Source organism: Oryctolagus cuniculus, chromosome 19, assembly GCF_051225735.1.
Source record: "Oryctolagus cuniculus isolate XC-2025 breed Fujian yellow rabbit chromosome 19, ASM5122573v1, whole genome shotgun sequence".
Classification (NCBI taxonomy): domain Eukaryota; kingdom Metazoa; phylum Chordata; class Mammalia; order Lagomorpha; family Leporidae; genus Oryctolagus; species Oryctolagus cuniculus.
In genome coordinates, this window is record NC_142885.1 from 56,788,392 (window position 1) to 56,803,773 (window position 15,382).

Consider the following 15,382-nt stretch of genomic DNA (forward strand, 5'->3'; position numbering starts at 1 on the left):
GATGGGGTTTATGGGGACACGTTTATTTCACGGCGGGCTCTGAGCTGCCCCTGTCCCGTGCAGTGGGGTTGCAGAAGAGGCTGTGTGTTCCAGGGTGGAGCCTTCCTCAGATCCCTGCGGTCACATTGTGTGAACCACAGAGGCCTCCTAAAGGTTGGTTGGTTTGAAAAGCAGAGCAGCAGAGAGAGAGCTTGCTTCCATCCGCTGGTTCACTCCCCAAGTGCCCATGACAGCCAGGGCTGGTCCAGGTGGAAGCTGGGAGCCAGGAACTCCATCTGGGTCTCCCACGTGGATGGCAGGCCTGCACGTAAGCTGTGAACTGAAAGGCTAGTTGATGGAGCCCTTGATATGAAAGTCAAGTATGTGTATCCTTAGGTACACACACTTTGGTAATGTGGTATAAAAGATTGAATTGGGCCTGGTGTTGTGGTACAGTGGGTTAGTGACCAGTTCAAGTGACCAGTTCAAGTCCTGGCCGCTCCACTTCTGATCCAGCTTCCTGCTAATACCCCTAGGAAAGCAGTGGAAGATGGCCCAAGCACTTGGGCCCTTGTCCGCCAAGGGGGAGACCCAGATGAAGTACCAGGCTCCTGTCTCTCCTCCTCTTTCTGTACCTTTCAAATAAATGAGTCTCCAAAAAATGGACAGGAAGGGAAGACAACTTGAGAACTGTGATTACCTCTGTGGCATTAGTACTTGGCTAATGCACTGAATTTTAAAGTTAAAGGAAATATACAGTGTGTTACCATTTGTTAATTCCTCATTGGTGGGTACGTGATCTCTCAGCTATTTTGAGGCTTTTATGTTTGATACATTTATCACATCAAAAATGAAATGATTAAAGATTCTGAAAAGTGATACATTTGTATTCAGAATGATATGTATAATTATGGAGAGAGAGATGATAACATAGATGGGACAAAATGTGAAGAATTGGTGAATCTGGGCGCAGGACATGTAGTCTTTTCTTCTATACAACTTTTCTTTAAAATAGAAATTTCCATGCAGGTAAAGTTACCGAAAAACCTAGAAGTGACCTCCCTCTCCCACCAAAAAAGCCAAAGCACAAAAATATAAGTCCATAGGGCTGGTTTTTTTGTTTGTTTGTTTGTTTGTTTGTTTTTGACAGAGTTAGACAGTGAGAGAGAGAGAGGTCTTCCTTCCGTTGGTTCATCCCCCAAATGGCTGCCACAACTGGTGCTATGCCGATCCAAAGCCAGGAGCCAGGTGCTTCTCCTGGTCTCCCATGCGGGTGTGGGGGCCCAAGCACTTGGGCCATCCTCCACTGCCTTCCCGGACCACAGCAGAGAGCTGGACTGGAAGAGGAGCAACCGGGACTAGAACTGGTGCCCATATGGGATGCTGGCGCCGCAGGCAAAGGATTAGCCAAGTGAGCCACGGTGCCGGCCCATAGGGCTGGTCTTAAATCATCTTTCAAACAATAAAAAGAGCCAAAAAATAAAATGAGCAAAAGCAAAATGGGACAAAGTGCCACACCGGTTCCATCATTTCATGTTACAGAGGTGGCCCCGAGAGGGTGCCCTGGGAGAATGGTGCTTGTGTGCTGGTGTCACTCAGCAAGCACCCTCCAGCCCACGGTGGTCATCAGTTTCAAGCTGACCCCTCCCAGATGGCCACAGACCTTGTTGCTCCCGCTCTCGTTCCTCATGGTTGGTGCTTGTGTCCCTGGAGTGTGTGTGCCCTTTGTCACTGCAGCAGAACAGCTGGGACAAGCTACTTAGGAGGGAAAGGTCATTTAGCTCACAGGTTGGAGACTGACGGTCCAAAAGGCATGGCAAAGGTCCATAGCAGGTGACAGGTGGCAGAGCACATGGAAGAAGGCACACGTGCTGAGCGAGGATGGAGAGAGAAACAAAGGGATGGGGGTCCCACAGTTCCCTTGGAAGGCTTGTCCCAGTGACTTAAGGACCTCACTAGACTCTACCTCTTTTTTTTTTTTTAAGATTTATTTGTTTATTTGAAAGAGTTACACAGAGAGAGGAGAGGCGGGGGGGGGGGGTGGTCTTCCATCCAATGGTTCACTCCCCAAGTGGCCACAACAGCTGGAGCTGCACCGATCCGAAGCCAGGAGCCAGGAGCTTCTTCTGGGCCTCCCACATGGGTACAGGGGTCCAAGGACTTGGGCCATCTTCCACTGCTTTCCCAGGCCATAGCAGAGAGCTGGGTCGGAAGTGGAGCAGCCGGGTCTTGAACCAGCGCCCACATGGGATGCCAGCGCTTCGGGCCAGGACGTTAACCCACTGCGCCACAGCGCCAGCCTAGACTCCACCTCTTAAAGGTCCACAGCACCTCCCAATACTCCCACTCTGGGGACCAAGCCTCACATAGGCAGCTTTGGGGGACTCTGAAGATCCAAACCTTAGTGCCTGAAGGATGAAGGGTGTGTGCTTGGTCCTGCACATGTGGAAATATACTGTCTTGTAGCCATAGCTCAGGCGCACACAAGCGGCCCAGCCCAGGGGCCACTGCCCCTTGCCCTGAGCGTCCCTTTGGTTGATGTTCTTGCACTTTGCTTTTCCAGACAGCTCAGTAGCAGCTCCTCCTACAGCGGGGACATCAGCAGGCAACACAACAGCACCACTGAGCTCCAGAAGCCTGGGGCCAAGGAGGAGGAGACCTGGAAGCTGATGGAGGCGGACAAGGCCCAGACGGGACAGGTAAGGCCCTCCTCCTCAGCAGGAGCCGTGGCCAGTGTTCCTGGAGCACCTGCTGTGTGCTGGGTGCCATGCAGAGTCTTTGAGTTTATAGTCAGGCCTGCATCTCTCCAAGCCTGGGGAGGTGTTGACATCATGGGAAACCAAGGCCACAGAAGCTAACTGCTATGCCTGCCCCAGGTTGCAGCTGCTGAGCCACAGAGCTGGGACTTGAACCCCGGCCATCAGACAGCATGGGGGCTGCTTGCAGTCTCTGCTGCCCTGACTACCACCTGCCTTGATCAGCTCGGGGCTCTCGGGAGTTCTGAGGGTAACCTCGGTGTGTTAACCCGGGGCTTCCCGTGGCTCAGGTGGCCTCCTTTATGTGGGGGTGGGGTGGGGGGGGTGGGTTCAGGTTGCAAGCAGACCCAGTGCAGAAGAGAACCCGGTGACACAGTCGGAAAGACCCTTGTTGTCCTTGGTTTCCTTTCTCTTAGTGCACGTGGCTATATGTGTGAGAGTCTCGGCTGGGTGCTGGCCTCTCTGTAACAGGGAGAGCACCCGCGAGCTCTTGTTGTGTTACATTCTTTCAGAGATCATCTGTTTCGGGCAGAGGTCAATTTTCCATCCATGAGCATGATCCAAAGTGTATTTTACTTTTTAATTTTTTTAATGTTTCTTTTCATGAACTTGAAAGGCAGAGCGACAGAGAGAGACAGACAGAGATCCACCTTCCATCTACTGGTCTACTCCCCAAACACTTAAAACATTTAGGGATGGGTCAGGCCAGAGCCAGGAGCCTGGAGCTCTATCCAGTTCTCCCACATGGCTTACAGGGCCCAAGCATTTGAACCAACACCTGCTGCCTTGAGGATGCATTATCAGGGAGCTGGATTGATAGCAGAGTAGTTGGGACTTAAACCAGGCACTCTAATACGGGATGCAGGCATTCCAGGTGGGGCTTAACCCACTGTGCTACATTGCCCACCTTGAGAATTTATTTTTATTTCTTATTTTTTTTTTAAGATTTATTTATTTATTTGAAAGAGTTACACAGAGAGAGAAGGAGAGGTGGAGAGAGGTCTTCCATCCACTGGTTCACTCCCCAAATGGCCACAATGGCCAAAGCTATGCCAATCCGAAGCCAGGAGCTTCTTTCTGGTCTCCTATGTGGGTGCAGGGGCCCAAGGACTTGGGCCATCTTCCACTGCTTTCCCAGGCCATAGCAGAGAGCTGGATTGGAAGTGGAGCAGCCGGGACTAGAACCAGCGCCCATGTGGGATGCTGGCACTGCAGATGGTAGCTTTACCTGCTGCATCACAGCGCTGGCCCTGAGAATTTACTTTTAAAAACAAGTGCAGTTCTGTGTGTGCGCTCATTTATATACTTTTATATATGGATGTAATGGAGTTTTTTTTTTTTTCTTAAGATTTATTTATTTATTTTGAAAGAGTTAAGAGAAGGAGAGACAGAGATTTCTTCCATCTGATGATTTACTTCCCAGGGGGCCACAGTGGCCAACGCTGGGCTAGGCCAAAGTCAGGAGCTTCATCCACATCTCCCACGTGGTTGCAGGGGCCCAAACCCCATGCTCCTCTGCTTTCCCAGGCCAGTAGCAGGGAGCTGGATTTGAAGTGGAGCAGCCCGGACATGAACCGGTGCCCTTATGGGATGCTGGCGTCACAGGCAGCGGCTTTACCAGCTGTGCCATAATACGAGTCTCTAGAAAGGAGTTTTGAAAATACATAAAAACTATGAGAGAAAAACAGACACCCCTGGAAGGAGCCCTGCCGTAAGCACGGCGGAGGCGCAGGCTCTGAGCTGGGCCTGGCTGTGCAGGTGCGGCCGGGGCTGGGGCGCTGTGTGAGATGTCTTCTCCCGGGGCCTCCAGGTCAAGCTGTCCGTGTACTGGGACTACATGAAGGCCATTGGACTCTTCATCTCCTTCCTGAGCATCTTCCTCTTCTTGTGTAACCACGTCTCCTCCCTGGCTTCCAACTACTGGCTCAGTCTCTGGACGGATGACCCCGTCGTCAACGGAACCCAGGAGCACACCAAAGTCCGCCTGAGCGTGTATGGGGCCCTGGGCATTTCACAAGGTGGGTGCCCCCATTGCCACCCTGCCCCACCTGATTCTGGCCCCTGTAATCGCGTCATTCCATAGTTACCCTTGTAGTCCTCGTGGTTTTGTGGACGCTAGACCCAGGGCAAGCCCAGATGAACCACACCTGTCACATTACACACACCCAGATCTTTATAGGATGGATGTTTCGGGAATGCTGTGTTTCCCATGGCCCTGGGAGCTAGAAGGGAGGGGAGCTCCAGTGAGCCCATTTTACAGATGAGGAACGTTGAGAACAGAGACTGCTGGGAGCAGTGCTGGCTGGAAAGACCTCCTTCCCCCTGTGGCAGTGTTGGGGTGAAGAGGTATCTGAAGTCCCATTGTGGCCCTTGACATGTTCTGTGCAGTGGAGACGCGTGTGTATTCCTGGTTCCCAATCATGGACACTGGTGTCCCCTAGGGGACTTTTTTTTATGATTTCATTTTTATTTATTTGAAAGGCAGTTACAGATAGAGGAGGAGAGCAGATCTTGAGAGAGAGAGAGAGAGAGAGAGAGAGATCGAGATCGAGATCTTCCATCCCCTGATTCACTCCCCAGATGGCCATAACAGGCAGGGCTAGGAGGCCAAAGCCAGGAGCCAGAAGCTTCTTCTGGGTCTCCCTCATGGATGCAGGGCCAAGTATTTGGGCCGTCTTCTTTTGCTTTCCCGAGCCACCAGCAGGGAGCTGGATCGGAAGTGGAGCAGCCAGGTCTTGAACCGGCACCACAAGGGATGCCGACGCTGCACCGGGGACATTTGATACCTGTGATGCTTTGGGTTGTTGAGGCTTGGCAGGGAAGGGGCTGTTGCTGATGATCTAGAGGCCAGAGGTACTGCTCACCATCCCACGGTGCCCAGCACAGGCCTCAGAGCGGTCACCTGGCCTCATCTGTCAACAATGACGAGACTGAGGAGCCCTGCCCTACCCCTTCTGTGTGCTGCCTTGGGCCCCCCAGCATGCCATCGTTGACAGAGTCTCTGCTTGGTGCCTGGCTCTTCTGGAAACACTTTCATATGCTTTGACTTCTGTGTCCCTGGCACAGAACGAGGCAGGTGTGGCCCGGGAGCCCCTGGCTGCTGTGCTGTGTGCTTTTATCCAGACGTGTCCGTTCAGTGTGTGTGATGCATGCACACAGTAGGAGCACACGCTTCCCACATTTGCGCACTTCCTGTGTACCAGGCACACTGCAAGGTCAGTGCTGCACATTTGACCATGCTCAGAGCTAAGTGTCTCTGCCCCAGTTTTATAGATGAGGAAGCTGAGGTTCAGAGCGGTGAAATGACTTGTTGGAAGGTTCCACAAGCTGCTAAGGGCAGAGACAGTTTGGGCAGTGTTGGCTCCGGTGCCTATTGTTTTGGCCTCTGCCTGTTGGATTTCTTTCTGATTAAGGGGGTGGAGGTGGGGCCCTCTATGTCCCTGTGAGATTGGCGCCAGTGCCATGCAACGTGACGAGTGTTGAGAGGATCTGGGAGGTGGCTTTGACGAAGCCGTTGGAACAGCAGATGGGGATTCTTGAGCCTATCCGTCCCTAACCTCTCCTCCCCCTGCCAGTAGGGAAAAGACTGTGGCCTCCCAATTATAACTGAGGGAAGGGAAAGCAGAGACCCAGGACGATGTGGTGCTCAGCTGAGGCCACACAGAGCAGCGTCTGATTAGAGCTGTGGTACCCAGTGTGGACGCTGCAGGTGCAGGTAGCTGTGTGAACTGCAGTTAGTGAACGTGAGATCAGATTTAAAATGCGGGTACTGGGTTGGACTGGCCACCTGGCAGGTGCTCAGTGGCTGGCACGCAGGGCAGCACAGAGGCCGAGCAGTGCAGAATTCCACGGGACTGCGCCGGTGTAGAGGAAAGGGGCACACAGGGGACGAGCATGGCCCCGGGCAGGCTGCCTGGATTCCGGGCCGCGCTCTGCTTCCCGTGTGGGTTGAGGAGATCCAGGGCAAAGGAATTCACCGATGTAGGCCTGGTTTCTCCTTGTGAAAGGGGTAGTGATAGAACTCTCTCTCTGAAGCATCGTGAAGGTGAGACTCACTCACATCCCAGACTCAGAGCACCTCCCAGCTTAGTGCACAGTAAACGCTGAGTAATACTGGCCACTGTCATCTTTGTTGTGGCCGCCACTGTTGTTAGGAGGTTGGGATCTGGGCTGCTTTGTCCGCGCTGACCGCAGCCTGCCTGCAGGAATTGCTGTGTTCGGCTACTCCATGGCCGTGTCCATCGGGGGCATCTTCGCCTCCCGCCGTCTGCACCTGGACCTGCTGCACAATGTCCTGCGCTCACCCATGAGCTTCTTCGAGCGGACACCCAGCGGGAACCTGGTGAACCGCTTCTCCAAGGAGCTGGACACGGTCGACTCCATGATCCCACAGGTCATCAAGATGTTCATGGGCTCCCTGTTCAGCGTCGTGGGCGCCTGCATCATCGTGCTGCTGGCCACGCCCATCGCCGCCGTCATCATCCCCCCGCTGGGCCTCGTCTACTTCTTTGTGCAGGTGAGAGGTGTGCTGCGGAAAACGGGGGTGGGTCTCCGTCCCATGAGCCCTCAGTGGATTCTTGCCAGCTTTTTTGTGTGTGTTCTTCTAGCTGTAAATTTGAAAAGAGAATGCTACCTTTAGCTATAAAGTCACTTTTATTATTAAAAGTGTCTTTCAGTATAAAGTCCTTAACTCCCTAATGCCTCCTCAGGTAACAGAGACACAGGTAATAGTGGCTAAACAACATAGTGAGCATTCTTCCTGCTAATGTGCACCTGGGAGGCAGTGGAGGATGGCTGGAGTGCTTGGGTCCCTGTAACCATATGTGAGGCCTGGATGGGGTGCTTGGTTCCGAGCTTTGGCCTGGTCCAGCCCTAGCGATTGCAGGCATTTGGGCACTGAACCAGTGGATGGAAGATCCATCTTGCTGTCTTTCCAGCCTCCCACCATGATCACCTGCCTCTCACATAAATAAAAATAAACTTTCTGGGAATTAGCGTAACCATTTGTGCCTGCTGGGGGTTGGGAATTGTCAAGTTTGGGTCCCAGAGTTCTGGGGCCCCAGGGGCAAACCCGCCTCCAGCTTGAAGCCTGAGTGGCCACCCAGAACAAAACTGCCAACCTTGTAAAAGCCACGGGTGTAGCATCCAGTACCCGCTGTGGCCCATCTGGCCAGGGTGGGAGGCCAGGAGGGCTTGTTCCCTAACAACCCTCCAAGTCCTCCAGCTCTGCCGTTAAGAAAGCAGCTGTGGGGCCAGTGTTGCCCTAGTGGTTACGACACCACTTTGCACTTTGGGCTGCCTGGGTTTGATGCCGACTCTGGGAGGCAGCAGGTGAAACCCTGAGCCATTGGATCCTTCTCCCTCACATGGAAGACCTGGATTGCTTTCCCAGCTCTTGCTCAGCCTAGCCCTGGCCATGTGGTCGTCTAGGGAGTGAAGCAGTGCCAGGCAGTTGAGACCAGCCCTGCATTGGTCAGCATCGTGGCGCAGCAGGTGAAGCCGCTACTCACAACTCCGGCACCCACATCGGAGTGCCTGCTTGAGTCCCGGCTGTCCTGCTTCCAGTCCAGCTTCCTACTCCTGTACCGGGAAGCACTGAATGACGTGCCGCGCACATGGCAGCCTGCGTGCCGTTCCTGGCTTCTGGCTTTGGCCTGCCTCACCACTGGCTGTTGCGACCATTTGGGGAGTGACCTAGTGGATCAATCATCTGTCTCCTTCTCTCTGTCACTCTGCCTTTTGAATAACTGAATAAATAAATTAAAACGCAGATAAATCTTTATTAAAAAAAAAAGTCACCTCCAACATTTTGCCTTGGGGGTGGGGTGCAGGTGGATCATAGTCGCATCCAGACTCCTCGAGCACGGCCCCAGGAGGATGGGGGGAGAGGTCCTTCTCTTCCCCCATCTCTGTCTCCCTGTCACCCCCCACGCAGAGGTTCTACGTGGCCTCATCACGGCAGCTGAAGCGCCTGGAGTCAGTGAGCCGCTCCCCGGTGTACTCGCACTTCAACGAGACCCTGCTGGGCGTCAGCGTCATCCGCGCCTTCGAGGAGCAGGAGCGCTTCATCCGCCAGAGCGACCTGAAGGTGGACGAGAACCAGAAGGCCTACTACCCCAGCATCGTGGCCAACAGGTGCGCTGGCCTGTGGCAGCGGGCCCACCCCTGCGCCTCCACACGTTTCTCGCGCCTTCTTCCTGGGGAGGGCAGGGACGGGAGTGTGGAGAGTACCAGCATTCCCCTGGAGCCAGAAACTCTGCAGCTCTCCCCCCTTAGCCAGTGTCCTGGTGACACCACATCATCGGGGTTAGGTGCTCTCCCACGAGGCCTCATCTAGGGGTGCAAGGTGCGTCTGAAGCCGCATTGTATGAAACCGCCACTTTGTGGCTCCAGAGCGAGCAAGGGGCATCCGTCCATACAGGGGGTGCAGACAGAACTTCGCTATTTGCTGAAGTCCAGAGAGGCGTGTGGTTGAGCCCCGCTGGTCCATCTGCACCCTGATAGATGTTTGGGGAACAGAGGTAGAGAATGCCCTGGAGGGGGCCAGTGCCCACCCGGGAGCCCACCTGGTGCCATCTCACCCCTCTGTGTGCAGCCGCGAGGGGAGACCATGCATCGCCGGGGGCCTTGGCTTCCTTACAGAAAGCAAGGAGTCCGTCAGGGTCTGGCTCACACGAGGATGCATGACGTGCAGCACCAGGGCCATGATGGGAAAGAGCGAGGACACCGTCTCCCTGGGGACAGGGGTGCCACCTATGCGCCTCACGCTCCCGATCCTTACAGAAGGCAGCTTCCAACAAGTGTCCGTGCATTTCAGAAGGGAAAATGATGTGTTCCGCCGGCGCTGTGGCTCACTAGATTAATCCTCCGCCTTGCGGCGCCGGCACACCGGGTTCTAGTCCTGGTCGGGGCGCCGGATTCTGTCCCGGTTGCCCCTCTTCCAGGCCAGCTCTCTGCTGTGGCCCGGGAGTGCAGTGGAGGATGGCCCAAGTGCTTGGGCCCTGCACCCCATGGGAGACCAGGAGAAGCACCTGGCTCCTGCCTTTGGATCAACGCGGTGTGCCGGCCACGGTGGCCATTGGAGGGTGAACCAACGGCAAAGGAAGACCTTTCTCTCTCTGTCTCTCTCTCTCACTGTCCACTCTGCCTGTCAAAAAAAAAAAAAAAAAAAGAAAAAGAAAAAGAAAATAATGTGTTAACATTTCTGAAATCTCTGGGGATATGAAGGAGGCATTTAAAATGGGGGCTTGGGGGCGGGCATTTGGTCTTGAGGTTAAGCAGCCCCTGAGATGCCCACATCCCATATAGGAGAGCTGGGTTCGGGTCCCAGCCTCCGCCCCCAATTCCAGCTTCCTGCTAATGCACGTCCTGGGAGGCAGCAGGTGGTAGCCGTAGTCCCTGCGTCCCCACCACCCCCACCACCACGCGAGAGACCTGGGCTGAACTTTGGGCTTCTGGCTGCTGCAGGCATTTAGGGAGTGAACCAGCAGATGGAAGAATCTCTGTTTCTCTCTCTTTCTCTGCCTCTCAAATTAAAAAGAAAAAGATAAAACTGAAAACGTAAAAATGAGTAAGATGTAGTTAGCTTCTCCCCTCTCAATTTGTCTCTTGCCCAGAGTTCAGATCGCCGATGCCTCTTACAGTTGATGACTTCTTAGTATGTAGGCATTTCCATGACATCTGTTTTTTCTGTTTTGTTTTTATTTGACAGGTAGAGATATAGATAGAGAGACAGAGAGAAAGGTCTTCCTTCTGCTGGTTCACTCCCCAAATGGCCGCCACGACCGGCACTGCGCTGATCCGAAGCCAGGAGCCAGGTGCTTCCTCCTGGTCTCCCATGTGGGTGCAGGGCCCAAGCACTTGGGCCATCCTCCACTGCCCTCCCGGGCCACAGCAGAGAGCTGGACTGGAAGAGGAGCAACCAGGACTAGAACCCGGTGCCCATATGGGATGCCAGAGCCACGGTGCCGGCCCCCATGACATCTGTTTTTAAAGATGTCTGTAAGAATAATACTTTAAAGGCTTAGTGAGAAAACTTGGTCCTTAAAAAGGAAAGTTTTAGATTCCTGGAAGGCTGTTTCTGGAGAACTCAGCTTTATTCCCCGAGCTGGCCAGATGGTTAGAGGCAGACAGACGCCGTGTCCCCTGGACCCTGCCCCCTCTGCCCAGGCTGCACATTCCAGATGAGCCGAGCTGAGAAGGCCTCTGTGTCGGTCACTTCAGTTAGCGGAGCTGGGGGCCACGTCCCCGGGAGACTGACTGCTTGCGTCTGCGTCCCTCCCCCGTGTCCCTGCAGGTGGCTGGCCGTGCGGCTGGAGTGTGTGGGCAACTGTATCGTGCTGTTCGCCGCGCTGTTTGCCGTCATCTCCCGGCACAGCCTCAGCGCGGGCCTGGTGGGCCTCTCAGTGTCGTACTCGCTGCAGGTAGGAGGGCTGCTAGGCCGGATTGTCAGTCCCCTTGTACACTCCCCGGGCCTTTGCTTGGATTCCTGTGGGAGTGGAGTGGGGAGGAAAGGGGCTGAGTGGGGTTTGAGGAGTGGGCCCAAGGCTGGTGACCTGCCTGAGCTGGAGCGGAGTTTGACAAGATGGATTCCCATCAGTGAGGGAGACTGTGTAGGCCCGACAAGCTGTTTCCTTCTGTAAGGGAGGTACTTTTAAAGCCACACGTTTTCCCCAAGCGCTCTGTTAGCTGCATCTTCCGAGTTAGCTACATTGTGTTTACTTACCACGACCTAGCTCACAATACTTGCTGATTTCCTTTTGGATTCCTTGTGTGGCACGTGGGTTATTTGGAAGATGTGGTACTTGCTTAGTGTGGCAACTCTGCCTGTGGGCTGGCTGGTTTCTGTGCATCTCCTACCTGGAAAGTTCATAGTTATTCAGTGAAAACAAGGTAGCGCTGTCCACTCGAGTAGCTCCTCGCGACTCTGGCACTCACAGGTCACCGCATACTTGAACTGGCTGGTTCGGATGTCGTCCGAGATGGAGACCAACATTGTGGCCGTGGAGAGACTCAAGGAGTATTCAGAAACTGAGAAGGAGGTAAAGCAAGGGCCTCGGCCCAGCCTTTCGGCCTCGGTCCGTGGTGGCTTTGCCCGAAAGAGACCTGAGCCGTGCCTTGTGTGTTCTCTGCGTCTGGGCAGTTGGGGTGTGTTGCTTGCCCCACCAGGTGGAAGTCCATCCTCCTATGGTCTCCTGTCCCGTTTAGATGGACAGGTGCTTCGTGTACCCCAGCTTCTCCCGCAGTGTGCAGTGCGCACGTCCAGGGTGATGGGGTGCTGTCAGGGCATTGGGACAGCCCATGTTCGTAGCAGAGCAAGGAGACATTTTCCCTTCGATTCTGTGTCCTGCCTCATGGTGACACCCCAGAAACTCTGAATTCCGTGCTAGAGAAAGTCTTCCTGCAGCAGACCGCTGAGCAGCGGGCAGTCTCGATGCTGGAGCTTCGCCGGGCAGGCACCGTCTGAGTCACCTTCTCTCACGTGCTGCGTGCTTTTGTGGGGCTTTCTTTTATGGAACACGGTGTGGGTTTTCCACTTGTGGTGCTAGATGAATTTTCCTCTGAGATAAGCTGAGAAATGAAGGGTGAATGAGTTCGCAGTATTAAGAGTTAGTACACAGATGTGGTGAGGCCTTGGCGAGAGTTTGGGAACCCCTGCAGTTACGTACCCCAAGTCCCCGATTTATAGATGGAGAAAAATGGACCCCGGGGCAGTGGCGGATCCAGGGTCACGTGTGGCTCAGCAGAGCAGCTGGGACCAGGACCCAGGGCTCCAGACTTTGCCGCCCGAGGCCTCGCACACCCCCACCGGCAGTCCTGGCAGTGATGCTGGTGATGTGGCAGTGCCTGGTGATGCGTGCACACCGTGCCCTCGTGGTCCGCCAGGCCCTGCCCTAGACATTTGACGTAGAGTCTTTCATTCACTTTTCGTGCAGCCTTAGAACTCAGATGCCATTACTGTCCCATTTGACAGCTTGAGGCGGTTGCCCAGGCCCGCAGGGCTCTGCACCTTGTGCCACCCGTCCTCTAAAAAAGGCCCCTTTTGCGGGTAAGACCAGGGCCGGCACCCCAGCCTGCAGGAGTCTGGCTTGCCTCTCCTTCTCTCAGAGCTTTGCTCACAGTGGGCGAGCACCCCCTGTGGGAACAAGCGTGTATTACACTAGGAGTTTTGCACCAAAAAAATTTATTTAGTTTTCAGATTTCTTCAGAAATCTTAAGGTTTAAAAAAAGTTTAATTTACTTTCATTTTATTTGAAAGGCAGAGAGAGAGATCTTCGATCTGCTAGTCCACTCCTCAGTTATCTGAAAAAGCCCAGGGAATTCGGTCCAGATCTCCCGCGGGGGTAGCAGGGACCCAAGCATTTGAGCCATCAGCTGCTACCTTCCAGGGTGCGCACGAACAGGAAGCTGGGTTGGAAGCAGAGTGACCAGAACTCAAAGCAGGCATTCCGATACTGGAGGCACACAGCCCAAGTGGCCACTTAAGTGCTGCGCCAGACGCCTGCCTCTAGTTGGTTTTTTATAAAAGCTGAGTGACTATAGTGCACACATTAAAAGTACATGTTCCATTGAATTCAGCTTTTAAAAGTATTTTATTTGATTTTAACTTATTTTTACATTTTTATAGTAAGACTGTATTTGAAGAGTACAAGGGAAAATAAAGATCACTGTAGTCCTTATGAATATGCAAATCTACATTTTTTTATAGCTGAAAAGTCCCACCCACTTCTCTCCAGATCCCTCTAATTACCCTCCTGCAGTGTTTTCTTAGTTCATATTATAAATTATAAATTACTGATAAATTATAAATAAATTGTAAAATGGAGATATGCTAAAGGTCAAAAACACAGAAGCTTCTGGAGGGGAGGCTGCCCATCCGTCAGTGTGTGCTGAGTCCTGGGAGGCGGCAGTGACCATGAACGCGCCCGTCCTCGCAGAGGGTAGTGGGGCAGTCAGCGCTCTGAAGGGAAGTGAAGCAGGGGATGAGAGGGGGACTCGGGGCCAGCAGGTTCACGGGCACTGCTCTGAGGTGTGCAGCAGGGGAGCGAGCAGGCTGTTTGGGGAAGAGCATTCCAGAAAGAGGGAGGTACACGTGCAAAGGCCCTGGGGCAAGCATGTTTGGGAAGCGAGGGGGTCGGAGGGACCAGAGGGACTCGGTGGGCCAGGCTTCAGATTGCTTATCCTCCCATCCTGCCTGTCTCCCCGCCGTGATCCCAGGCTCCCTGGCAAATCCAGGAGACAGCTCCACCCAGCACCTGGCCCCAGGTGGGCCGAGTGGAATTCCGGGACTACGGGCTGCGGTACCGGGAGGACCTGGACCTGGTTCTCAAGCACATCAATGTCACCATCGACGGTGGTGAGAAGGTAGGTGCACGTCGTGTCCCTGCCTGTTCACCCTGTGCGTGGGCCACGGATCCACGGGTGAAGCCAGCTGCGTCACCTCCCCACACAGGCACGCCCCATCCCCTGGGCTCAGCGCACGGCGGGCACTGTCTGACAGGGCTGCGAGCTAGGGCATTTTGTGTAAAAATCCCACTTCCTGCTTGTCTGAACTATCAGAACTGCAGGTGGCACCGGGCCCTGCTCTCTGCCTGGCTCGGTGTGGGCGCGGTGGGTGCCTCCCAGTTTCTCTCCGCTCGCTTCACGAGCTTGCTCCCCCGGGCCTCTGAGTTTGTGGCCTGGAGCCCAGCGTGGCTGAGGGGTGCGTGAAGTCGTCAGGATGCTTGAACTTTCCCCTGGTTCCCAGCTATTCCTGGAAGATGTCCTTGCCCTGAGATCCTACGAATTTCCTCAGAAGTCAGGCTAAGGCCATTTGCATCTCCAAACATAAGGATTTGTTCAAGTGTGCCTGCCCCAAGGCTCTGAGTGTTCCGTTCCCACAGGATAATCTCTCCAGCTTGCACATGCGGCCTTGTGACAGTTGTCAGGCTGGGGCCCACCTCTCAGGAGCCCAGCCGAGGGGAGGGGAGGCTGTGATTGGAGGTCAGGAATGTCCGTCGTTGACTCTGTCCCGGATCCCTCAATCCCTCAATCCCTCGAGGCGGGGCTGAGTGGAGACAGCTCAGGGTGGGAAAGTCACCAGCAGAGAAAGGGTGGGGAAAGACGTGATGGCTACCTAACGTTCTTGCGACTGAAAGTCACTGCTGATTTACAAGAGGGGCGATGAGTTCCCTGGGAAATCCCAGCAAGCCGACCTTTGACCTGAACCCAAAACAGCCCCTGAAGGGGTCCTTGAGAAGCTGCAGAGGGAGCGGGCAGTGGTGGGGGGAGTCAGGTTGACCAGATGACTGGACCGCTGTGGGGCAAAGGTGTTGTCAGGCAGGGGCGACCCCCAGGGAGCAGCATTCCTTCCTGGCCCGCAGGTTGGCATCGTGGGGCGGACAGGAGCCGGCAAGTCCTCCCTGACGCTGGGCTTGTTCCGGATCAACGAGTCAGCAGAAGGCGAGATCATCATCGATGGCGTGAACATCGCCAAGATCGGCCTGCACGACCTGCGCTTCAAGATCACCATCATCCCCCAGGTGGGCTCCTGCCGCGGCCCACGGCCCCCTGCCCCCACCAGGACGGCACGGCCTCTCCTCCCACGCAGTCTCCTCGGGGCCACGTACGCCCAGCTGGGAGTTCACTGGGGACCGGCCCCTCCCCCG

At 54.6% G+C, this 15,382-nt stretch overlaps 1 protein-coding gene across 8 annotated transcripts in view; it reads left to right on the top strand.

Annotated features, from left to right (window-relative positions):
- Nucleotides 1-15,382, top strand: part of ABCC1 (ATP binding cassette subfamily C member 1 (ABCC1 blood group)) — a 131,908-nt gene that overhangs the window by 110,846 nt on the left and 5,680 nt on the right. For all 8 annotated transcript variants that reach the window (XM_089321633.1, XM_051847486.3, XM_089321629.1 and 5 more), the window contains 8 exons: nt 2,543-2,678; nt 4,546-4,753; nt 6,941-7,251; nt 8,671-8,870; nt 11,032-11,158; nt 11,675-11,776; nt 13,953-14,099; nt 15,098-15,256. In XM_089321633.1, coding sequence (XP_089177759.1) covers nt 2,543-2,678; nt 4,546-4,753; nt 6,941-7,251; nt 8,671-8,870; nt 11,032-11,158; nt 11,675-11,776; nt 13,953-14,099; nt 15,098-15,256 — 1,390 coding nt within the window. The remainder of the gene's footprint in view (nt 1-2,542; nt 2,679-4,545; nt 4,754-6,940; nt 7,252-8,670; nt 8,871-11,031; nt 11,159-11,674; nt 11,777-13,952; nt 14,100-15,097; nt 15,257-15,382) is intronic.